Raw genomic sequence first — 26366 nt, forward strand, 5'->3', positions numbered from 1 at the left:
ATAAAAATTTTTTTCAAGATGTCATTTCTTTAGAAAATTTTCTCAAAATTCTACTTCTATAGAAATTTTTGTCAAAATTTTATTTCTATAGAAAATTTTATCAAAATTTTATTTCTATAGAAAATGTTGTCAAAATTTTATTTGTATAAAAAATTTTGTCAAAATGTTATTTCCATAGAAAATTTTGTGTAAATTTTATTTCTATAGAAAATTTTGTCAAAATTTTATTTCTAAAGTAAATTTTCTCAAAATTTTATTTCTATAGAAAATTTTCTCAACATTTTATGTCTTTAGAAAATTTTCTCAAAATTTCATTTCTATATAAAAATTCTCAAAATTTTATTTCCATATAAAATTTTCTCAAAAATTTTATTTCTATAGAAATTTTTGTCGAAATTTTATTTTCATAGAAAATTTTGTCAAAATTTTATTTCTATAGAAAATTTTCTCAAATTTTTATTTCTATAGAAAATTTTCTCAAAATTTTATTTCTATAGAAAATTTTCTCAAAATTTTATTTCTAAAGAAATTTTTGTCAAAATTTTATTTCCATAGAAAATTTTGTCAAAATTTAATTTCTATAGAAAATTTTGTCATAATTTTATTTCTATAGAAAATTTTGTCAAAATTTTATTTATATAATAAAATTTTTCAAAATTTTATTTCTATAGAAAATTTTGTCAAAATTTTATTTCTAAAGTAAATTTTCTCAAAATTCTATTTCTATAGAAAATTTTTCCAAGATGTCATTTCTTTAGAAAATTTTCTCAAAATTCTATTTCTATAGAAATTTTTGTCAAAATTTTATTTCTATAGAAAATTTTATCAAAATTTTATTTCTATAGAAAATTTTGTCAAAATTTTATTTGTATAAAAAATTTTGTCAAAATGTTATTTCTATAGAAAATTATGTGTAAATTTTATTTATATAGAAAATTTTGTCGAAATTTTATTTCTAAAGGAAATTTTCTCAAAATTCTATTTCTATAGAAAATTTTTTTCAAGATTTCATTTCTATACAAAATTTTATTTTATGTCAAAATTTTTTTCTATATAAAATCTTGTCGAAATTTTATTTCGATATAAAATTTTCACAATTTTTTTATTTGTATATAAAATTTTCTCAAAATTTTATTACGATATAAAATTTTCTCAAAATTTTATTTCTATATAAAATTTTCTCAAAATTTTATTTCTATATAAAATTTTCTCAAAATTTTATTTCTAAAGAAAATTTTCTCAAAAATTTTATTTCTTTAGAACATTTTGTGAAAATTTTATTTTTATTTCTATAGAAAATTTTATCAAAATTTTATTTGTCAAAAAAAAAAAAAAATTGATAAATTTTGTCAAAATTTTATTTCTATAAAAACTTTTGTCAGCATTTTATTTCTATATAAAATTTTCTCAAAATTTTATTTCTAAAGGAAATTTTCTCAAAAGGAAATTTTCTATAGAAAATTTGGTGAAAATTTTATTATTAATTGTATAGAAATTTTCTCAAAATTTTATTTCTTTAGAAAATTTCTCAAAATTTTCTTTCTATAGAAAAGTTTCTAAAAATTTTATTTCTATAGAAATTTGTTTTCAAAGTTTCATTTCTATAGAAAATGTTGTCAAAGCTTTTTATTTCTAAAGGAAATTTTCTCAAAAATTTTATTTATATATTAAATTTTGTCAAAAAATTGTTATATAGAAAATTTTGTCAACATTCTAGTTATATGGAAAAATTTAAGTAGCTCTTAATTGGAGAGTAATGTTTTGTAAAATATACCAAAATATCAAGAAGTCTACCAACTGTGGCAATCGTGGCTGCATTGCATACAAAAAGTGGACGAAAAAGACCATAACAATAGCACATCCATGAGCAAAGGCTAGAATTGTTTGAAATCCATGCTGCAGTGTTAAAAACTTGCTCGTAAGCTGGACATATCACGAGAACGGATGCAATACACATTGAAAAATGGGCTTGGACTAAAACCATTGGAGTTCCAAAAACTGCAAAGCTCACCGATGCACAAATCAAAAGTTTATCTGGAAAGAGCCAAACATTTTCTTAGCCTGCACGAAAGTGACCAGTTACCGAATTTGATTACATCCAATGAGAAGCCGATTGGCCACCAGAACTCAAGGGCAGCCGATGGTAATGGTATAGGTCGCCGTAACGGCTGATGGTCGCACCTTGCTCGTATTCGTCGACCGTGGGGTCAAAATAAATTATGAATATTATAAGGAAAATGGATATTATAAGGAAAATGGATTGAAGCCCTTGACAGACAAACATTACGGCCGCAGATCAGGGACAATTCAATAGAACTCCACCATCGCATTCAGCATTCGTCAACCAAGGATGGCTTAAAAACAGATTCATCGCTTCCTTTTTACCGCATAACGCCACCAAAATCTCCGGATCTCAACTATCTGGTCATTTGGGAGAGTATGGATGGAAATACAAAAGTGTCGATCATCTCAAGATGGTATTTAGCCAGGAAAATTTGATGTTCTTTCTGACATTTTTGCTTTTGAACAATAAAATTAAAAAAGTGTGTATATGTACTAACAAATTTATTTGAGTGTATACATTTATTGTTTTATTCAATGTCGTTATTATAATTGCATGACTATTTTACATGCCTGACCAATTTTCAAAATATACCAATCTCAATTAAACAAAAGCAGTTTGACCATTGAGTGATTGGCAAATAAACTTTGGTGGTGGTCTATAGGGCAAGAATACATTTATTAAATCAAATTTGTTTAGAATCTAAATTGTGGCATTTTTTCTTATAGTTAGGTGATTCGACTTTAAATAGGTATCTTCACATAAAAGAAAATTCCATTAAACTGAGGACAACTTTTAATATTAATCTCGGTATGCCATTAATGTAGAACTAAAATAAATAAAAAATAAAGTCAGTTAAAAAATTTATTGAAAATGATTACGTTTTTATTTAAAATATTAATTAATATCGTGATTGGCTCATGTTTGAAAAACAACAGATAAAATAATTATTTAATTGATTAAATTTATTTAAATTGTGGTAATTAATTAATTAAAAGTGTTTGATTATTTTTTTTTATTAAGTTGATTTTCCTGATTGAAATAATTGTATCCATTAATTTGGTGACTGCACATCAATATTACTACTAATATTTTAATGTTAATGCTACGAATAGCTATTTCATAGCAAAATGTCTACAAAAAATTTCTTGTATTAGTCTACAAAGACAAAAAACATCACCAATATTTCTCAATAAAAAATTTTATTGATTCAACATACTTTTTAATCAAAACTAAAATCGAAAATAATTGAATCAATTATTTTTTGAATGAAGTTCGTGATTGATACTATAATTCCTGTGATTGAAGAAATTTTAATAAAAAACTAATTGGATTAAATAATTTCGTGCAGATTTTTTTTAATTAGTGAAGAACAATCTTTAAAATATTAAATGTCAAACTAAAATTTAATTTTATTTTTTTATTTTATATATTTATTTATTTCTTAATTAGCTTCTTTAGAAATAAAGTGTTGAAAATATATTTTCTATAGAAATAAAATTTTGACAAAATTTTGTATAGAAATAAAATTTTGACAAAATTTTCTATAGAAATAAAATTTTTATTCTGATTATTAATTTTGTTCGGCTTGAGGTCATAGAAACAATCGATTATTGATTTGTTTTAATATTTATTTCCAATATTTCGGTTAGTGCCACTAACCATCTTCTGGGATTTTGTATCTACATAAATTACAAATATTAAATTACTTTTAATGTTCACAAATCACAATATTATTTTAGATATAATATATTGAATATATTAATATTGTGATTTGTGAACATTAAAAGTAATTTAATTTTTGTAATTTATGTAGATACAAAATCCCAGAAGATGGTTAGTGGCACTAACCGAAATATTGGAAATAAATATTAAAACAAATCAATAATCGATTGTTTCTATGACCTCAAGCCGAACAAAATTACTAATCAGAATAAACATAAAATAGGTCAACAACACTCAAAAATATTTTTAAGAAATAAAATTTTGACAAAATTTTCTATAGAAATAAAATTTTGAGAAAATTTTCTATAGAAATACAATTTTGACAAAATTTTCTATAGAAATAAAATTTTGACAAATAATTTTTTTCTAATAAATTAACATTTTGACAAAATTGCCTATAGAAATAAAATTTTGATAAAATTTTCTATATAAATAAAATTTTGAAAAAAATTTCTATGGAAATAAAATTTTGACAAAATTTTGTATAGAAATAAAATTTTGGCAAAATTTTCTATAGAAATAAAATTTTGACAAAATTTTCTGTAGACATAAAATTTTGTTAAAATTTTCTAATAAATTAACAGTTTGACAAAATTGTCTATAGAAATAAAATTTTGAGAAAATTTTGTATAGAAATAAAATGTTGGCAAAATTTTCTATAGAAATGAAATTTTGACAAAATTTTCTATAGATATGATATGTTGACAAAATTTTCTAGAAATAAAATTATGACAAAATTTTCTATAGAAATAAAATTTTGACAAAATTTTCTATAGAAATAAAATTTTGACAAAATTTTCTATAGATATGAAATTTTTACAAAATTTTCTATAGAAATAAAATTTTGACAAAATTTTCAATAGAAATAATATTTTGACAAAATTTTTTATAGGAATAAAGTTTTGACAAAATTTTCTATAGAAATAAAATTTTGACAAAATTTTCTGTAGATATAAAATTTTGTTAAAATTTTCTAATAAATTAACAGTTTGACAAAATTGTCTATAGAAATAAAATTTTGAGAAAATTTTGTATAGAAATAAAATGTTGGCAAAATTTTCTATAGAAATGAAATTTTGACAAAATTTTCTATAGATATGACATGTTGACAAAATTTTCTAGAAATAAAATTATGACAAAATTTTCTATAGAAATAAAATTTTGACAAAATTTTCTATAGAAATAAAATTTTGACAAAATTTTCTATAGAAATAAAATTTTGACAAAATTTTCTATAGATATGAAATTTTTACAAAATTTTCTATAGAAATAAAATTTTGACAAAATTTTCAATAGAAATAATATTTTGACAAAATTTTCTATAGGAATAAAGTTTTGACAAAATTTTCTATAGAAATAAAATTTTGACAAAATTTTCTATAGCAATAACATTTTAACAAAAATTTCTATAGAAATAAAATTTTGACAAAATTTTCTATAGAAATAAAATTTTGACAAAATTTTCTATAAAAATTAAATTTTGACAAAATTTTCTATAGAAATAAAATTTTGACAAAATTTTCTATAAAAATTAAATTTTGACAAAATTTTCTATTTATGTAATTTATGTAGATACAAAATCCCAGAAGATGGTTAGTGGCACTAACCGAAATATTGGAAATAAATATTAAAACAAATCAATAATCGATTGTTTCTATGACCTCAAGCCGAACAAAATTACTAATCAGAATAAACATAAAATAGGTCAACAACACTCAAAAATATTTTTAAGAAATAAAATTTTGACAAAATTTTCTATAGAAATAAAATTTTGACAAAATTTTCTATAGAAATAAAATTTTGAGAAAATTTTCTATAGAAATACAATTTTGACAAAATTTTCTATAGAAATAAAATTTTGACAAATAATTTTTTTCTAATAAATTAACATTTTGACAAAATTGCCTATAGAAATAAAATTTTGATAAAATTTTCTATATAAATAAAATTTTGAAAAAAATTTCTATGGAAATAAAATTTTGACAAAATTTTGTATAGAAATAAAATTTTGGCAAAATTTTCTATAGAAATAAAATTTTGACAAAATTTTCTGTAGACATAAAATTTTGTTAAAATTTTCTAATAAATTAACAGTTTGACAAAATTGTCTATAGAAATAAAATTTTGAGAAAATTTTGTATAGAAATAAAATGTTGGCAAAATTTTCTATAGAAATGAAATTTTGACAAAATTTTCTATAGATATGATATGTTGACAAAATTTTCTAGAAATAAAATTATGACAAAATTTTCTATAGAAATAAAATTTTGACAAAATTTTCTATAGAAATAAAATTTTGACAAAATTTTCAATAGAAATAATATTTTGACAAAATTTTTTATAGGAATAAAGTTTTGACAAAATTTTCTATAGAAATAAAATTTTGACAAAATTTTCTGTAGATATAAAATTTTGTTAAAATTTTCTAATAAATTAACAGTTTGACAAAATTGTCTATAGAAATAAAATTTTGAGAAAATTTTGTATAGAAATAAAATGTTGGCAAAATTTTCTATAGAAATGAAATTTTGACAAAATTTTCTATAGATATGACATGTTGACAAAATTTTCTAGAAATAAAATTATGACAAAATTTTCTATAGAAATAAAATTTTGACAAAATTTTCTATAGAAATAAAATTTTGACAAAATTTTCTATAGAAATAAAATTTTGACAAAATTTTCTATAGATATGAAATTTTTACAAAATTTTCTATAGAAATAAAATTTTGACAAAATTTTCAATAGAAATAATATTTTGACAAAATTTTCTATAGGAATAAAGTTTTGACAAAATTTTCTATAGAAATAAAATTTTGACAAAATTTTCTATAGCAATAACATTTTAACAAAAATTTCTATAGAAATAAAATTTTGACAAAATTTTCTATAGAAATAAAATTTTGACAAAATTTTCTATAAAAATTAAATTTTGACAAAATTTTCTATATAAATAAAATTTTGAAAAAAATTTCTATGGAAATAAAATTTTGACAAAATTTTGTATAGAAATAAAATTTTGGCAAAATTTTCTATAGAAATAAAATTTTGACAAAATTTTCTGTAGACATAAAATTTTGTTAAAATTTTCTAATAAATTAACAGTTTGACAAAATTGTCTATAGAAATAAAATTTTGAGAAAATTTTGTATAGAAATAAAATGTTGGCAAAATTTTCTATAGAAATGAAATTTTGACAAAATTTTCTATAGATATGATATGTTGACAAAATTTTCTAGAAATAAAATTATGACAAAATTTTCTATAGAAATAAAATTTTGACAAAATTTTCTATAGAAATAAAATTTTGACAAAATTTTCTATAGAAATAAAATTTTGACAAAATTTTCTATAGATATGAAATTTTTACAAAATTTTCTATAGAAATAAAATTTTGACAAAATTTTCAATAGAAATAATATTTTGACAAAATTTTCTATAGGAATAAAGTTTTGACAAAATTTTCTATAGAAATAAAATTTTGACAAAATTTTCTATAGCAATAACATTTTAACAAAAATTTCTATAGAAATAAAATTTTGACAAAATTTTCTATAGAAATAAAATTTTGACAAAATTTTCTATAAAAATTAAATTTTGACAAAATTTTCTATAGAAATAAAATTTTGACAAAATTTTCTATAAAAATTAAATTTTGACAAAATTTTCTATAGAAATAAAATTTTGAAAAAATTTTCTATAGAAATAAAATTTTGACAAAATTTTCTATGGAAATAAAATTTTGACAAAATTTTCTATAGAAATAAAATTTTGACAAAAAAAATTTGAGAAAATTTTCTATAGAAATAAAATTTTGACAACATTTTCTATAGGAATAAAGTTTTGAGAAAATTTTGTGTAGAAATAAAATTTTGACAACATTTTCTATGGAAATAAAATTTTGAAAAAAAATTTCTATTGAAGTAAAATTTTGAAAAAATTTTCTATAGAAATAAAATTTTGACAAAATTTTCTATAGGAATACAATTTTGACAAAATTTCCCACAGAAATAAAATTTGGCAAAATTTTCTATAGAAATGAAATTTTGACAAAATTTTCTATATATATGAAATGTTGACAAAATTTTCTAGAAATAAAATTATGACAAAATTTTCTATAGAAATAAAATTTTGACAAAATTTTCTATAGAAATAAAATTTTTACAAAATTTTCTATAGAAATATAATTTTCTATAGAAATAATATTTTGACAAAACTTTCTATATAAATAAAATTTTGTATAGAAATAGAATGTTGACAAAATTTTCTATAGAAATAAAATTTTGACAAAATTTTATATAGAAATGAAACGTTGACAACACTTTCTATGGAAATAAAACGTTGACAACACTTTCTATGGAAATAAAATTTTGACAAAGTTTTCAATAGAAATACAATTTTTACAAAGTTTTCAATAGAAATAAAATTTTGACAAAATTTTCTATAGAAATAAAATGTAGACAAATTTTTCTATAGAAATAAATTTTTGACAAATTTTTCTATAAAAATAAAATGTAGACAAAATTTTCGATAGAAATAAAATTTTGACAAAATTTTCTATAAAAATACAATTTTGACGAAATTTTCTATAGAAATAAAATTTTGACAACATTTTCTATAGAAATAAAATTTTGACAAAACTTTCTATAGAAATACAAATTTGACAAAATGTTCTATAAAATTAAAATTTTGACAAAATTTTCTATAGAAATAAAATTTTGACAAAATTATCTATAGAAATAAAATTTTGACAAAATTTTCTATAGAACTAAAATTTTGACAAAGTTTTCAATAGAAATAATATTTTTCAATAGAAATAATATTATTTCAATAGAAATAATATTTTGCCCAAATAAATTTGACAAACATTCTTTTCCTCTGTTGGTTAAGCTACACTTGTAGTTTAGTCAATGTATGGTTTTAAGCTGAAATAAAAAAACAACAACAATGCTTAAAGAACAAAACCAACAATAACAAAACAAAACTAATGCAAAAAGAAGGGGATGCACGCTCAAAATAAACCCAGCCAACTACACTCAAATCGATGATTTGACAGTGGCATAGGAAAAGAGATATGTTTGTTTCGAATTTATTTCGGCATAAGCCGGCTATCAATGTAAAGCCATTTTTCGGAAGGTTCAAGTGTGGTTTATTGTTGGGTTTAATGAACTGCCTGAATTTATTCTGATAATTGGTTGATAGTTTTGCTGCAAATAGAGGATGCTGATGAGGAATGTGGTAATTCCGAAACGTGCGTCCATCCAACCATCTTGCAGTCTATAGGGCTTTGCCCAAATAAATTTGACAAACATTCTTTTCCTCTGTTGGTTAAGCTACACTTGTAGTTTAGTCAATGTATGGTTTTAAGCTGAAATAAAAAAAAAACAACAACAATGATTAAAGAACAAAAACCAACAATAACAAAACAAAACGAATAAAATGTTGACAAAATTTTCTATGGAAATAAAATGTTGACAACACTTTCTATGGAAATAAAATGTTGACAACACTTTCTATGGAAATAAAATTTTGACAAAATTTTCTATAGAAATAAAATTTTGAGAAAATTTTCAATAGAAATAAAATTTTGAGAAAATTTTCAATAGAAATAAAATTTGCACAAAATTTTCAATAGAAATAAAATTTTGACAAAAATTTTTTTTTGAAATAAAATTTTAAGAAAAATTTCTATAGAAATAATATTTTTAACAAAATTTTGAAAAAAAATTTCTATAGATATAAAATTTTGAGAAAATTTACTAGAGAAGTAAAATTTTGATAAAACTGTCTATATAAATAAAATTTTGACAAAATTTTCTATAGAAATAAAATTTTGACAAAATTTTCTATAGGCATACAATTTTGCTTAACTGTCGAATTTCACGTATTGTACAAAAAAGTTGTGCAAGTATGGGTGTGTACTATAAACGAAAACTACTGTATATATTCTGGACCGTGGAACCGTCGAACTAGCGATGTCTTTCCGTCTGTTGAAATCATGCTTACATCCGAACGAAACAATCTATTGGATTGGAACTTGGGACAAGTAGTTGTTATTGATGTAGGTCTGTTGTAAATAGACTATATTCGACTACCTGCGGATCATCGGCAACTATTACTTCAACCTAAGTAATTCGATTGTGGATGACGGTATTTAGTAGAAATTTTGTACACAATCCGTAGTGGAGGGTACATAAGATGCAGTCTACTTGTTGGTTTTTAAATATACTTTGGGTAAGTTTTTAAAACACTTTGTTGTTCTCTAGATTCTTATGTATACGAATGTAACAACTGATTGGTGTTTATAGCACATTTTTTTGCTATAAGTGAATTTTAATTTGCAAGAGGTAGGGCAATCTGATATTCCACTTACTAATTATCTCAATCTGCACTTCAACCTTAGTATCCATATGAACTGTCATATTTTTCGGTGTGAAAATTATATGCCATTGTGGATCAGCCTTATTTTGTATATCCATAGCATTGGATATTTGTCCCTCCCCCAAAGACATATTAATGAACGCCGGCAGTAATAATGTCGTCAACGTCATTATCTTCAATGTACTTTTATGTTTGTACATTGCTTCTGATCTTTTACTTCTAGAGACAACACGACAAAGTGAATTTATTTCAGGTTTTTCGTTTTTTATTTTAATATGAAGAATTTCACAATTCAACAATTTGTAGTGGTTAAAATTTCACACAATTTGTGATTACATTGTATAAATGCACAAGTATAACTTAAGGAAGACTTTATATTCTTATCACATTATTTCGATTTTCATAAGCGAGTTTATTTTGGATTTTTTTCTGACAATTATTTCTTAATTATTCTTGAATTGTAAAGCAATTTTAAAACTCTGTCCAACGCACATCTGAATGCTTTTACATTTGAGATTCAACTGTCTCTTCATACGAATAATTTAATTTGAGCGAGAAAAATGTTGTTTTAGTTAAAGAGTCGATGTATTTTTGAGCTATTATCAGAGAGAGAGAGAGAGAAAGAGATCGATGTGTTAATACATTAGAGTGAAAATAAAAAGAAAGACTTTTAAATAAATGAAATGAGTTTGCCATTCTGTAGATCGATTTCCGACTAAATAAAGTGTCTATATTCTTCATGAGGGAGACCATCTAGTGAAGTCGGTCTGTCTGTAGTAATTACGCTGTCTGCTAGCATTTCAAGGATGGGATATACATATCGATCCATGTTCTGATATAGGTCCCATAAAACTCAAATCAACGACTCTATACTCATAAAAAACTGTTGCTAATAACAAACACTGATTGGTGTTTTTCAGCAGACAAAAATCTGCTGTTTTAAAATATATGCCACAAACGGAGATCATAAATAACTTTTCGGTAGTGACCGTAAAGCCTCATTTTATTTCACGTTCATTCACATGGTTGCAATAACCTGATCGATGGAGTTCTTCTAAAAGACTCTGTTTTTTAAGGCTTTTCCTAGAAGTGGTGACATTTCCATATTCAAAGAAAATTGTTATTTTTTGAGATAAATGATCGGATGTTTATTTCATAATAAAAAAAAATAATATGCTGTGTTGGTAGAATTCTACCAAAAACGGTAGAATGGTAGAAATGATAGAAATAAAATTTTGACAAAATTTTTTATAAAAAATGAACTTGACAAAATTTGGAAATGGAAATAAAATTTTGATAAAATTTTCAACAGAAGTTGAAAATTGCAAAATATTCTATAGATATAAAATTTTGACAAAATTTTTTTTAGATATAAAATTTTGACAAAATTTTCTATAGATAGTTGTTGTTGGTAAGATTTTCTCTCGATGAAACGTCACTTTATCAATATACAATCTGGCAACATCGGCGCGACTTGCACTGATGAGATGTTCTGGATAGAACACCAGTGCAACGATGTTCTCGATAGCCCATACAAATGTTGCATCCAGTGCAAAAAGAAAACAGCCCTATAATTACATTTTAAGGCATTATGTTCAATGAGTTTTAATTCGTATAACTGGAATAATTTATACATTTTTATTCAAATTAATAAACATCTAAAAAATCGCATTTTACTTGACCACAATGATCCTTTTACAACTATCTTAAAATTCACTTTTTCTAATAGTTTGAAGGGACTTTTATTGGTGTCATTCTAAATTTATCTTAAAAGGCACCTTGTAATTGCATTCATGCGATACTTTTTTATAGTAACTTCTCAATGGTGACGGCACTTTTGCGCCGAGTTTTAGATATCGTATACGACTGTTTTCGAAATGTTGTTGGGAAATTCTTGAATTATTCACTTGGTCGAGTTGGTCGTACTTCGATTTTAAAGGGTGATTCTTTTGAGGTTAGGATTTTCATGCATTAGTATTTGACAGATCACGTGGGATTTCAGACATGGTGTCAAAGAGAAAGATGCTCAGTATGCTTTGACATTTCATCATGAATAGACTTACTAACGAGCAACGCTTGCAAATCATTGAATTTTATTACCAAAATCAGTGTTCGGTTCGAAATGTGTTTATCGACAAATTTTGTTCAGCGATGAGGCTCATTTCTGGTTGAATGGCTACGTAAATAAGCAAAATTGCCGCATTTGGAGTGAAGAGCAACCAGAAGCCGTTCAAGAACTGCCCATGCATCCCGAAAAATGCACTGTTTGGTGTGGTTTGTACGCTGGTGGAATCATTGGACCGTATTTTTTCAAAGATGCTGTTGGACGCAACGTTACGGTGAATGGCGATCGCTATCGTTCGATGCTAACAAACTTTTTGTTGCCAAAAATGGAAGAACTGAACTTGGTTGACATGTGGTTTCAACAAGATGGCGCTACATGCCACACAGCTCGCGATTCTATGGCCATTTTGAGGGAAAACTTCGGAGAACAATTCATCTCAAGAAATGGACCGGTAAGTTGGCCACCAAGATCATGCGATTTGACGCCTTTAGACTATTTTTTGTGGGGCTACGTCAAGTCTAAAGTCTACAGAAATAAGCCAGCAACTATTCCAGCTTTGGAAGACAACATTTCCGAAGAAATTCGGGCTATTCCGGCCGAAATGCTCGAAAAAGTTGCCCAAAATTGGACTTTCCGAATGGACCACCTAAGACGCAGCCGCGGTCAACATTTAAATGAAATTATCTTCAAAAAGTAAATGTCATGGACCAATCTAACGTTTCAAATAAAGAACCGATGAGATTTTGCAAATTTTATGCGTTTTTTTTAAAAAAAAAGTTATCAAGCTCTTAACAAATCACCCTTTATAAATGTAACAAGATTATCACCCATGTCGCGCTATTCTGAATCGCAAAATTTTCTTAATTCTGAACATATAAAACTAAAATTTGGCAATATATAGTTCTATTTGATGGCTACTTCAAATTGAAAATGGATAGGAGATCGAGAGTATCATGATTTTTTCGTTAAAGGCGGGTATTAAGTTCGAGTTTAGCCGCTAAAATCGTGATTTTTTCACGATTACTTTTCTTTAATAATCCATTTTAAGGAATACAAACTTTGTGAAAATTTGCTTTGGGCCATTCCCCATCAAGTTATAATAAAATTTTGCTACAAATTTGTATAATATTATGCCTTTTTCTTACTGATTTAGGTTTCACTTTAGCGATTTTAGCGGCTAAACTCGAACTTAATACTCACCTTAATAGAAAAATAAATTTTTGCGATTGCAAAAATCAGAACACGAAAACCAAGCTGGGTATAAATAGAACTAAACCGCAGCGCCTCTAGTGGAGAATAGTGGCGAAAATCAACAACCATTCACTTTCATCCATTAGCAAAACAATTGTTAATCTAAAATCAATCAATAATATGTAATCAGTGATGTGAAAACAGACTCGATAATCGACTGCGTTGAAAGCAAAGCGAAGTCAACACGAACTTAGGGATTATCACATCTCTCTCTCTCTCTCTCAAAATTACTGGAAGAATAACATCCAGAGAATGAAGCCGACCCATTTTTGTCGGCGGCGGCTGACACTAAATTTTTGCTTCCGGCGGCGGCGGCTTGACGGCTAAGCCGATAAAAAAATTGTCTATTCGGCGGCGCAAAATTATCTATTATAAAATCAATTTGAAGTTTTCCGAATTGTAATGAGATTAGTTGTTCAACCAATCTTACAATCAAATTTACATTTCATTCAAATTTTTTGAGCTAAATTTTTATAAAACTATTATGGCAACTTGATACTAATTGAATGAAGGTGGTGGCAAAAACTATAACAAATATTATTAAATTTTTCTGATATAAATCAATATTTTAGATTAATTGGCGGCTAAATTTGAGTAGAGATGAGTCGACATATTCGGCGGCGGCGTCGACTGCTAAAAACGGGTCGGCGACGGCTAAAATCGGCGGCGCGACTCGGCGGCTTCATTCTCTGATAACATCTCTATCAAAAAAAATGGTAAAATATTTTTAGGAGATAAAAAATAAAATTGTGATTTTGGTACATAAATAATATTGCAATATATTTGCGTTCCTTATCCTCTAAACTCAAAATGAGATCATCTTCTTGGATAATAAAATTAAAGACTTCTGACATGTTCCGGCTCGTTCGTTAATAGCTCATAATTAACTCCATTATTGGTATATTGTTTATATAAATATAGAACCAGCAGAGGAATAGGAGTCATTAGTGCTACAGACACAGGAATGACAGTAGTTAAATCCGCCTGGGGCTGAGGTAAGCTACGCAATAGAAATATTGCAATGCCTGTATTCTGTATGCCTGTCTCAATAGCTATAGTCAAAGCGTCAGCAGGATTTTGTCTTAGAATAGTGGCCATGCTCCAAGCAAATAAATATCCCAACCAGGGAAGTAATAAACCAGCAAAAACTATCTGTAAGTAAATTAAAATATATAGTCAATTCTTCATAAAAAAAAAACAAGTAAATTCCTCTAAACATACTTGCCATGAGAATAATTGAAATAAATATAAATTCGTTACTGTGGCAAAAATGATAATGAACAAAACCAAACATGTCGATATAGGCTTTAGTAGACGTACTAAAATCCTTGTTAATCGTGGTGAATATGTTTGTATAACGACACCAATTGTTAGAGGTACCATTAGGGCCACCGAAAATGAAGCTATATTGGCATAAGGTATAGTCATATTTCCTCGATCAAATATTAAATGTCCCAACGTAAATATCCACATGGGAATCATGGCAAATGCTGCAATATTACTGATGGTGGTCATTAAAACGGATAAATTTATGTTACCACCCAAAATAACAGCCCAAATGTTCGATGCGCCACCACTTGGTGATACTCCAGTAAAGAAGAGACCCAATTGCATTTCTACACTATCGGGAAATATAAATAAACCAACTGCAAAACCAATCAAAGGCATTAAAATGAATTGCGACATGAAACCAATACTGGGGGCCTGAAATATGTACAGAAAAAAAATATATATTTTTTAAGCATTCGGTTACTAAATGAATTAATCCCTCCAATTATTAAACGAAATAAACGACCCCACTTTATTAAATGATACAATTCATTTATTTGACGGGGTTTTATTAAAAAAATAATTGATTCAATATTATTTATTATTTAATATATTTTCAAATTTAATTAATTAAGATATTAATTAAAAGAAGTATTAGGGAAATTAATTTGATCTCATTAAACGAAATTATCAACAACAATTAAAAAAATAATTTATTGAATTTGGTTGATATTTTTATTAAAAAATAATAAAATTAATATTTTTGTATTATTTAAATATGAATCAATATTTTTCATTATTTCATATATTTTCACAATTTAACTAACATTTTAATTAAAAGAAAATTGAATCAATATTCAATTCATTTATTTGTTTGATACTTTTATTAAAAAATAGTTAAATTAGTATTTTTTTTATTTGGTATATGAATCAATATTTTTTATTATTTAATATATTTTTAAATTTAATTTAGATTTTAATTTAAAAAATATTGTTGAAATTAATTTAATTTATTAATTCAATTTACTGATGCCAATGAAAAAATTAATTGAATATGTTTATTTGTTTGATAGTGTTATTAAAATATAAGTAAAGTAATATTTTTTATTATTTAATATAAAATAATTTAATTAATATTTAATTATTTTATATATATGAATCTAAATATTTCATTATTTAAAATATTTTCAAATTTAATTAAGATTTTAATTGAAAAAAGTATTGGGGAAATTAATATTTAAAAAAATAATTGATTGAATTCGTTTATGTGTTTGATATTTTTATTAAAAAATAATTTAATTAATATATTAATTAATATTTAATATATGAATTAATATTTTTTATTATTTAATATATTTGCAAATTTAATTAACATTTTAATTAAAAGAAACTTAATTGATTTAATTCATTTATTAGTTTGTTTGATATTTTTATAAAAAAATAATTGAATTAATATATTTTTAATTTTTAATATATGAATGAATATTTTTTACTATTCATGTTTATTTTATTTTTATTTATGAAAGAAGTATTAGTGAAATTAATTTGATACCCTTAATTATTAATCGATGTTGCCGATGCCAATGAGAAAATTGATTGATTCAATTCGTTTATTTGTTTGATATTTTTATTAAAACAATTAAATTAATATTTTTTTATTATGTAAATGTGAATCAATATTTTTTATTATTTCATATATTTTCACAATTTAACTAACATTTTAATTAAAGGAAAATTTATTGATTCAATATTTTTTTTATTATTTAACATATAAATAAATATTTTTTTATTATTTAATACATTTTAAAATTTAATTACTATTTTAATTAAAAAAATATTGGTGAAATTAATTTGATCCCACTAATTATTAATCGAAATTTCGGATTGAAAAATTAAATAAATTAATTTATTTGTTTGATATTTTTTTATTGAAATATTTATTTATCAATATTTTTTCTTATTATTTATATCACATTCAAATTAGATTTTTTTAAAAGAAAAATTGGTAGAATTAATTTAATCCCATTAATTATTAATTGAAATTACTGACGTTAACTAAAAAACGAATTGATTAAATTTATTTATTTGATTGATATTTGTATTGATTAATAATTTAATTAAATCACTATTTTCTTAATATTTAATATATTCTCAAATTCAATTAGGATTTTAATTAAAATAATATTATTGATTTTGTTGAAAAAATATTGGTAATTTTTTTCCTTAAATTTACTATCTTACCACTGGTTTAATAATCAAACTCCTGAGCACTGATAAATCCAATGCAGCTCCAAAATTTATATACAATAGAGAAACAAATAATGCTACAGATCCTGTAAATATGTGATCGATTAAACGTGTCTTCCTTATTATAATCAATGGTAAAAATTCTCGGCTAATTTCTTTTGTATTTTCTTTGGTATTTATCATCTCGGCATGAATTCTTGTAAAACCCAAAAGAATTGCATTCACACCAATGATACCTCTCCAGGTACGTGAATGGGGATTTATTTGGGAGCCTGGTATAATATAATCAATCTGGGCCAATCGATTGTCATCGCTGTAGAAATGGAATTGGATGTCATTCAAGTTATTTACATCAATGTCTGAAAATTAAATTAGTAAACAATTTAAATGAAACTAAATCATAAGAAAATTATCACAGATTTAAATTAAGGGATAGATAACTATTTAAATTAAATGTAAACCTGAATCACAAAAAATGTCACAAAAGCTTTGTGAGTAATGAATAGCATCCTCCTAACGCCATATAGCGGAAACCAATAAATTTCTATGGAAATTTATAAAAATTTGATTTCTAAAAAAATGTTGTCAAAATTTTATTTCTATAGAAAATGTCAAAATTTTATCTCTATAGAAAATGTCAAAATTTTATCTCTATAGAATATTTTATCAAAATTTTATTTCTATAGAAAAATTTTTGTCAAAATTTTATTTTTATAGAAAATTTTGACAAGATTTTATTTCTATAGAAAATTTTGTCAAAATTTGATTTCTATTAAAAATTTAAGTAACTCTTAGTTAAGGTGGAGTATTTGAAAGAGATTAAAAAAACGATTTCAACCTGGAACAACATAATATTGTCAAATTGTAAATTGTGTATTTTTAATATAATTAAAATAAATCAAATTAAACCACATACAAAAAGTTATAATTTAAAGACACTTGATTCATCGCACCCTAATAAAGACGATGTGAGAACTTACTGCTTATTTCTACATCAATTGAAACAACACTACCCATATGAGCGGTAATGTTAGTCGGATTGAATGTTACATGCCAATGTGGGTTAACATTTTCATTTACGTTAGCATATGGCGGAGAATTAACTACGTTTGCTTTCACCAAGAATGAAAATATAGAGAGTGATGCTAATAACAGCATTGTACATATAAATGCCATGAATGCAGCTTTCAGAATGTAAGTAATGCTTCGTTGGTTGTTTGATTTTTATTCCCGTTTTATATTAATGTTTATCTGTGGAATTTCGGAATTTTATCTAATATTTAATCACGTTATGACATTTATCTTTTCTTATCCGATTTATTTACAACTTTTTTCGAGACAATATATACTAAACACAATGCTAGACCATGAATAAATCTGAAGTTAGCCAAAACAAACCAAAACCCACCAACCCAAAAAACAATACTTAGCAAGCTTAAAATGTGAGAGAGGGAGATCGACATTCTCAGATCCAGTATTAAGTTGGGTACAGTGGATAACGGATATAAGAAAGTGAGAAAAACCCCCAAATTGTTTTTTTTTTCTTATAGGGAATTATTGTTTATAGGAAAAAATTTCCTTTTTTAACAAACAATTCTATAAAAATTCGGTTTTGGAAAGAAAAAAATTTCGTTTTATTTGTATATTCACCACCATGGAATGGTGGTGGATATAAAAATAATTTTGTCATTCCGTTTGTAACACATGGAAATATTGATCAAGGTGAAATTCTAAGACTATATAACCATGCCCGTCTGCCTGTCTGTCAGTTGTAATCACGCTACAGCCTTCAATAATGGCGCTGTCGTTTTGAAGTTTGGTACAGATTCATTTTTTTATTTGCAGGCAGGACAAGTTCGAAAATGGGCTGTATTGGTCCAGGTTTTGATATACCGTTGTTTTAATCCAATTTGCCTACAATTGGAAATCTAGAGGTTTTTTAGGACCATAAAAAGGTGTGCCGAAATTGGTATGTATCGCTCCATGTTTTGATGTAATCCGATATAGACCGATCTCACGATTTTACTTCTTGAGCCTCTAGAATTCGTAGTTTTTATCCAATTTTTCTAAAATTGGAAATCTAGAGGTATTTTAGGGCCACAAATAGATGTGCCGAAAATGGTGTGTATCTATGTTTTGGCATAGCTCCCATATAGACCGATCTCCCGATTTTACTTCTTGGGCTTTTAGACACCGTAGTTATTATCCAATTTGTCTGAAATTGGAAATCTAGAAGTATTTTAGGATCATAAGAAGGTGTGCCTGTATGTGGTATGTATCGGTCCATGTTCTGGTATAGCTCCCATATAGACCGATCTCCCGATTTTACTTCTGAGGCTTCTAGAATACGTATCCGAACGGGTTTCTTTCCAAACGGGGTTGGTGCACTATCAATCGAGTAATCCCGTATGGTAATAAAATGTTACCGTCTGCGAATAGTTTGTTACTTAATTTTGGTTTCGATATCGGAATGAATTTTAGGTATCGATGTCGAAAAATATTAAAGAAAATGATACCGAAGCGGTAAAAATACTTCCCATATTCGGTATTTATTATTTTTCAGAGTACGGACATGCTATTTTTATACCCTCCACCATAGGATGGGGGGTATATTAACTTTGTCATTCCGTTTGTAACACATCGAAATATTGCTCTAAGACCCCATAAAGTATATATATTCTGGGTCGTGGTGAAATTCTGAGTCGATCTGAGCATGTCCGTCCGTCTGTTGAAATCACGCTAAGTTCCGTACGAAACAAGCTATCGACTTGAAACTTGGCACAAGTAATTGTTATTGATGTAGGTCGGATGGTATTGCAAATGGGCCATATCGATCCACTTTTACGTATAGCCCCCATATAAACTGACCCCCAAATTTGGCTTGCGGAGCCTCTAAGAGAAGCAAATTTCATCCGATCCGGCTGAAATTTGGTACATGGTGTTAGTATATGGTCTCTAACAACCATGCAAAAATTGATCCACGTCGGTCCATAATTATATATAGCCCCCATATAAACCGATCCCCCGATTTCGCTTGCGGAGCCTCTAAGAGAAGCAAATTTCATCCGATCCGGCTGAAATTTGGTACATGGTGTTACTATATGGTCTCTAACAACCATGCAAAAATTGGTTCACATCGGTCCATAATTATATATATCCCCCATATAAACCGATCCCCCGATTTGGCTTGCGGAGCCTCTAAGAAAAGCAAATTTCATCCGATCCGGCTGAAATTTGGTACATGGTGTTAGTATATGGTCTCTAACAACCATGCAAAAATTGGTCCATATCGGTCCATAATTATATATAGCCCCCATATAAACCTATCACCAGATTTAACCTCCGGAGCCCCTTGGAAGACCAAAATTCATCTGATTTAGTTGAAATTTGGTACGTGATGTTAATATATGGCCTCAAACACCCGTGCAAAAATTGGTCGACATCGGTCCATAATTATATATAGGCCACATATAAACCGATCCCCAGATTTGACCTCCGGAGCACCTTGGAAGAGCAAAATTCTTCCCATTCGGTTGAAATTTGGTACGTGATGTTAGTATAGGGTATCCAACAACCATGCAGGAATTGGTTCCTATCAGTCCATAATAATATATACTCCCATATAAACCGATCCCCAGATTTGACCTCCGGTGCCTTTTGGAGAAGCAAAATTCATCCGATCTGGTTGAAATTTGGTACGTGGTGGTAGTATATGATATTTAACAACCATGTGAGTTGAAATTTGTGGATGACAGTCTTTCGTAGAAGTTTCTACGCAATCCATGGTGGAGGGTACATAAGATTCGGCCTGGCCGAACTTACGGCCGTATATACTTGTTATCTATGACATTGATTAAGTTAACATGATAATCTTAGTTCAAATTGTAAGGTTCCAGAAACTAAATATGGAGCTAATATCAGATTTTGGATCTATTACAACCATATTTGTTCTTTCCTAGCCCGAAAGAGCGATATGAAAATTGGCCCAGAATAATAATCGACCCCAAAATCGAATTAGGGCTTATATCACTTTATATTTAAAAAGCCGTTTGAAAATGAACCCTAACTAATACAGAAATATGAAGTTTTAAGAAAAGACATTAAATATTTATTCCTGAATATGAATCTCTTGGGAATGGCATTAGCCCCACTTTGGACTCTGTCCATAGAATAAATTCATAAACTCCGCAACAAGCGCATTATTACGTTTGGACCCTGCCAGCGTTTCAAAGTTCCATTTCATCCTCATCGCTACCCGTAAGTGACACTACAACAATCGCCAACTGCGATGGGGGAAGCGTATCAAAAAATACAAAATGTACATGAAAGTATTTTGCCATCACTAATGTTACAAAAGCCATTTTATATTTTGTGAAACGCCAAGCGCAACTATCTTATTATAATTTATTTAAATAAAAACGAAAATGAAGTGCTGAAAATATAGTTATTACGCTTAAAATTGTGAGAGGTATATTGGAGTACAATTTCGAATTTCCAAATGGAGTAAAGTGATAGTTTTTCCAATATTTTTTCAGACACGCTGCCTCCATCGAGAATAAACAAACTGGCTGATAGACGCTGCAACATGTAACTTGCTACTTGTAACTGATTCTGTTATTAATGCAAAAAAGTATGTTAAATGTGAACTGATAGTCGTATAAATGTTATATTTATAAAAATTTCACCCTAAGAAATTTGTTAGTAGGGACAGCATAAAAGTCTGCTAAAACAGCAGAAAGTCTGTTGAAAAAGGGACAGCAGTCATTGTTTGCTGAAATAGCAAACATTTCCTGCTATTTTTTAAGCTCGATTACACTAAAACATGTTTTATTTTGGCTAAAACAAATAAAAATGTCAACTTAGGGCTATCCTAACATAACTAACACAATATTTTATGCATATCTATAGTATTTGACCAAAAATCTGAATATTTATCGAATTAAGGCATAACAGCAAACAAAATGTTTGCTGATCGTATTTAGGAGCTTGTAAATATATTACTGTGCAAAAATATACCAAAAACTACTTTTGGTTCTTAAATATGCTTTGGGGAAAAATTTATAACCTAAAAATTTTATAAATTGTTGTTCATTAGGCCCTGAAGTACAAAAATATAACAGCAGACATCGACTGCTGTTTTTAGCAGACTTTTTTCAATGAGTGTTATAAATGTTTAATAAAAAAAAAATAATCGTGTTTTTTACAATTATCTTAAAATGCTTGATTTTTTTTACAATTATCTTAAAATGCACTTGGTATGACAGTTCGAGGGGGCTCTTATTGGATTCGTGCTAAAAATTCTCCTAATAATTGCACTCATGCGATTCTTTAATATAGTAACTTGGCGTGGTACAACTTCTCAATAGTGACGGCGCTTTTCCGACGAGTTTTGGATGTCGTATACGATTCTTTTCGACGTAGTGGGGATTCTCAGAAGTGCCGTCAAATTCAAAAAAATGTTGGCAGGGTATGTTAGAATATATTATGTTTGGGACATGAATGTTTCCTAAAAATAATATGTGTAAATGTAAACATATATAAAATTTACAAATTTCGAGTAAACATATATATGTTGTGATATTTTATTCAGAGAGCGACAAAGAGCGATTCAAACCTTTCAATTTTTGTGAATCGTTTTGTACGCAGATGATAACAAAACAACAAACATAGCACAAGAGAACAAAACTAAGCGATTCCTTTAAGATTCTTCGGATTTGCGGAGCAAAGTTATTTCGTTCGGAAACGAAATGTGAATAAAACGTTTGCAAACGTTTGCTATGCGAAACGATCATAACAATGGGACATAACCAAACATATTCTTATTTAGCAATATAGGGTGTTATTTTTCCAATAATAAATTGAACTAATGACGAAAAACAGAATAACATTAGATTCTTTTTTTCTTATTGTAATGATTTAATAATTAATCAAACGTTTGCATTGAATGTTTACTATTTTGTTTTTTTTTTTTATGTTTCACGAAGCACCGCAATACTTTTCGGTATTGATTGAGTTTGTACTCACGAATCCTGGGTTAAAAATTATTTTTAAAACAAATAATAGTAGCTAGCAGACATCAGTACTTCAAAAGGTAATCGTAGTAGCTAGCAGACATCAGTACTTCAAAAGGTAATCGCGTAGCTTCTCCTCAAAAACGAGAAAATATTTTGCGTTTTGTTTACCGTTAACTATTTTCTCGTTTTCTTTAAGTGTAATTATAACACACTGGGTTAAAAAAGTCTACGATGTCATCCCTAAGCTGCTCGCTCTAAAATCCGGTTTAAATTGAATTCTTAATAACGGCAACTCTGTGCGATCTATAAAGGAATAAAACACAACAAGAACTGCTACTACGCGCGTTTTCTTTTTCGTTTTTGACCAAAACGAAAATCTAAATAAAATGTAAAATAAACTTTCCAATGCAAATTGAGCGTACTTTTTTAAGCTTTATAGGTATTTTCTTAAATTACTTCTATTTCAATTAATTTCATTAATAAAATTTGTTTACATAAACCGCAATATGGTTTCTGTTTTCATTGTGTTTTGTTGAGTCGCTAGGGGGTGGTATTGGTCATCTGTCATATGTGAAATGTTTGCATGAGACAAATGAGAGACCCAAACGAGAGAATATTACGCAGTCCGAATTTGAATACACTAATAAGTAAACAGTTTTCCCGATAAATACCCAATCCAGTACAATACCATAATTACAAAAATATTTACTCAGACATCAAGTGCGCGTATAAAATTCCATATGAACGAAATGACACTCCCGTTTTATTAGATTGGACGGAAATAAACGATAATAACAGTGAAAGTGTATGCAATAGAAAAAAGCTGTTCAATTTCCCACAAGTGTTGTGTGTTTGTGTTTGTTTTGTATACAAAAGAAAAGAAATATTGGGAGCAGGAATAAAATCCAAAATCCTTTAGTGGTGACATAGAAGTCTAAAACAAACAAAAATCCAAAGTATACTTAATTTCATTCCCCAAAATTTTATGTAACAACAACTTGTTGCCATCAAATTTTTGCAGCAAGGATAATCAAGCAATAAGGATAAGAAGTATTCGGTTTATATTAAAGGAGAATATATTGATTTGTACCTAAAAAGATATTGGAATATTGAATATTCCCTTCATTCTAAAGGTTTAACCCCACCTAGTGTATATAAAATGTGGGCAATGCTCATAAAAATAAAATGTGAATAACATCATTGTAGCCAGAAGCAGCAGTTGTAGCAGCAGCGGTCGCATAAACCCACAGAGGAGGAAGTTAACATTTAAAGGAATTGGTCATATTGACAGGTCTTTGCGGTGAAGGCGAAATGCCAGCATTTGACGCTCTAGAAAATTTTCCAAATCGTCGTCCTTTATTCCCATTAGTGGATAATACACCACAAGAAAATGGCAGCAGTTCTAAAAACATTCCTTCATCGTCATCAACAGCACCATCATCTTCCTCCTCCTCCAAGCTTAAGACCTGGTCTTCAATACTACGTGTTATACAACTTAATTGGAAAATTTTTTTGTCTGCCTTGGCAGTGACATTGCTGGCCATCATATGGTATTATCCCATATTCTTTCTATTCATACTGTTTGTTTTGTATTCCCTGCTTCTGGTTGTTGCCGGTAAGTAGATACATGAATGTGTATCAATTTTGTAATATTATGACCATCAACGGGCCCATCATCACCCATGAATAGTCGGCCGCCTGTGTAAAGTGTATTATGCAAAACAAAAAAAAGAACATATATCTGTGTAGTTTTCTTTGTTATAATACCAAAATCTACGCCCTTTTTTACATCCTCATTGATACCCCCATCTACCATTTTGATATAGTATCGACCATATGTAGTTGCATGGAGGCCGGCGGATAATATTTAATTTCATAATTATTATTATTAATAACTTCCATATAACCCTGCCATTTATTCTTATCACCATCGTTATATTTCGAATTCTTTCTTTACGGTCACTTCGACCTTATTTAATTTTTTTTTGGGCCGTAGAAATATAATACGGGTTGTGTGTGATTGTGTGTTTTCTTTCTCCGTTTAAATAAAATTAAATTAAATTCTTATCATCTCATATTATAACTCTATTCTTCATTGAATTATTGATCCACTACAATTTCTTATCTTAGAATTGTCTCTAGTTGATTATAATTGGTAATTTTTGGTCATTATTTCAGCTGTGGCTGGGACAGTCTATATTCATTATTTGTTTACCACAAAGGAACCGCCAAAGCCAAACCGCGAACCACTTAATGTTCTATACAATGCCACACAGTAAGTATCCAAATTAAAATAAAGAATGAGATTGACATGCTTACTAATTTTAGACATATATTAAAAAAGGATACAAATTCAAATGTGTATGCTTTAGGGAAATATTAAGGCGGGTCTAACAAATTATTGCGACAATTTCTTTATTTGGATTGTATGGAAAAAATCCGTTGATCAAATATTTCCAATGGTCCACGGCAATTCCTACGAATTATTATTTAGTGAGATAACTTTTTTCTTCGAAATTTAAGCTGCAAGATAGAATGACGGAAGGATCCAATGTCAGGCTCACTTAGACTATTCAGACAGAACATTGCATCAATACAGTGAAACCTCTGAAAGGTGGACACTCACGGTCGCCTAAATTTTGTCCATATTTGGGAGGAGTCCACTTATGAGATTTTAATTTTAATGCGTTAATATAGCAAACGTCCCCAGACAACTGTCCACATTTGGGAGGTGTCCGGTTTCCAGAGTGCCCAAGTTTGAGAGGTTTCACTGTAGTAATATTCTTTACTGTTGTTATATAAATAAGAAAAAAAAACTTAAATCAGTACTCTAACCATGATCGACAGCAGTCAATATTTCTATTCCGTATCGGCCCAATAATAGACTGTGATAGTTATAACCCTCTTCAGCAAGTCTATGTGGAAGACATCATGTTAATCCCGAAAAACGTAACCATTGCTTCCCCGGCCTTATATAAAATATCGATTTAACGAAATAAATTTGGCGATAATAATTTTAATACGAATCGACTTCGTCGTCTTAATCGTGTTTGCAATTTTAGTGAACTTGAAAATCTACTTATCAATGTATTAGACAACAGGGATTTATGACAGAAGTTAAATAAATGTAGTCACGTTTCTTATGGAGAAAATTATGAATTATATTTAAAAATACAAAACCAAGAAAAACAATTACAATATTTACAAGAAACCTTCCATAAGATTTGCACGTGATTCATTTTCTTTTTAGATATCATTTCCATATAGTATAAATAACATAGTAGGTGATTCTGGCGGTGCTATGGTTATTGGCCCCAGGAAACTTAGCCCCAAAACTTAATGAAGCAGGACC

The 26366-nt window shown here is 27.3% G+C and overlaps 3 protein-coding genes across 3 annotated transcripts in view; 1 reads left to right on the top strand and 2 right to left on the bottom strand.

Moving 5' to 3' along the window:
• The window catches only part of LOC142232056 (ileal sodium/bile acid cotransporter), a 13952-nt gene extending 3257 nt beyond the window's left edge, over positions 1 to 10695 (bottom strand). Inside the window, exon 1 of the mRNA XM_075302759.1 lies at positions 10161 to 10695. Coding sequence (XP_075158874.1) covers positions 10161 to 10368 — 208 coding nt within the window. The 5' untranslated portion in view covers positions 10369 to 10695. The remainder of the gene's footprint in view (positions 1 to 10160) is intronic.
• Positions 10696 to 14237: 3542 nt separating this feature from the next.
• On the bottom strand, positions 14238 to 18398 carry LOC142229711 (sodium/bile acid cotransporter 5-like). Its single transcript, XM_075300285.1, has 4 exons — positions 17981 to 18398; positions 16995 to 17359; positions 14706 to 15188; positions 14238 to 14636 (listed from the first exon to the last, which is right to left on the bottom strand). Exons 1-4 carry the CDS (start codon positions 18174 to 18176, stop codon positions 14322 to 14324), a joined length of 1359 nt encoding a protein of 452 aa, XP_075156400.1. The 5' UTR covers positions 18177 to 18398; the 3' UTR covers positions 14238 to 14321.
• Positions 18399 to 23618: 5220 nt separating this feature from the next.
• snz (sorting nexin snazarus) overlaps positions 23619 to 26366 on the top strand; it is a 51624-nt gene continuing 48876 nt past the window's right edge. Inside the window, exons 1-2 of the mRNA XM_075302764.1 lie at positions 23619 to 24629; positions 25193 to 25289. Of these exons, the coding sequence (XP_075158879.1) occupies positions 24326 to 24629; positions 25193 to 25289 (401 nt within the window). The 5' untranslated portion in view covers positions 23619 to 24325. The remainder of the gene's footprint in view (positions 24630 to 25192; positions 25290 to 26366) is intronic.

This window comes from Haematobia irritans, chromosome 3 (assembly GCF_050003625.1).
Source record: "Haematobia irritans isolate KBUSLIRL chromosome 3, ASM5000362v1, whole genome shotgun sequence".
Lineage (NCBI taxonomy): Eukaryota > Metazoa > Arthropoda > Insecta > Diptera > Muscidae > Haematobia > Haematobia irritans.

Bases quoted from the DNA above. Each gene is read 5' to 3' on its own strand.
- LOC142229711 (XM_075300285.1), bottom strand. From the start codon at position 18,176: ATGGCATTTATATGTACAATGCTGTTATTAGCATCACTCTCTATATTT. The intron at 15,189-16,994 runs GTAAGATAGTAA...TACATATTTCAG, and splicing joins GTTTGATTATTAAACCAGTG to GCCCCCAGTATTGGTTTCAT. The intron at 14,637-14,705 runs GTATGTTTAGAG...ATTTACTTACAG, and splicing joins TTCAATTATTCTCATGGCAA to ATAGTTTTTGCTGGTTTATT.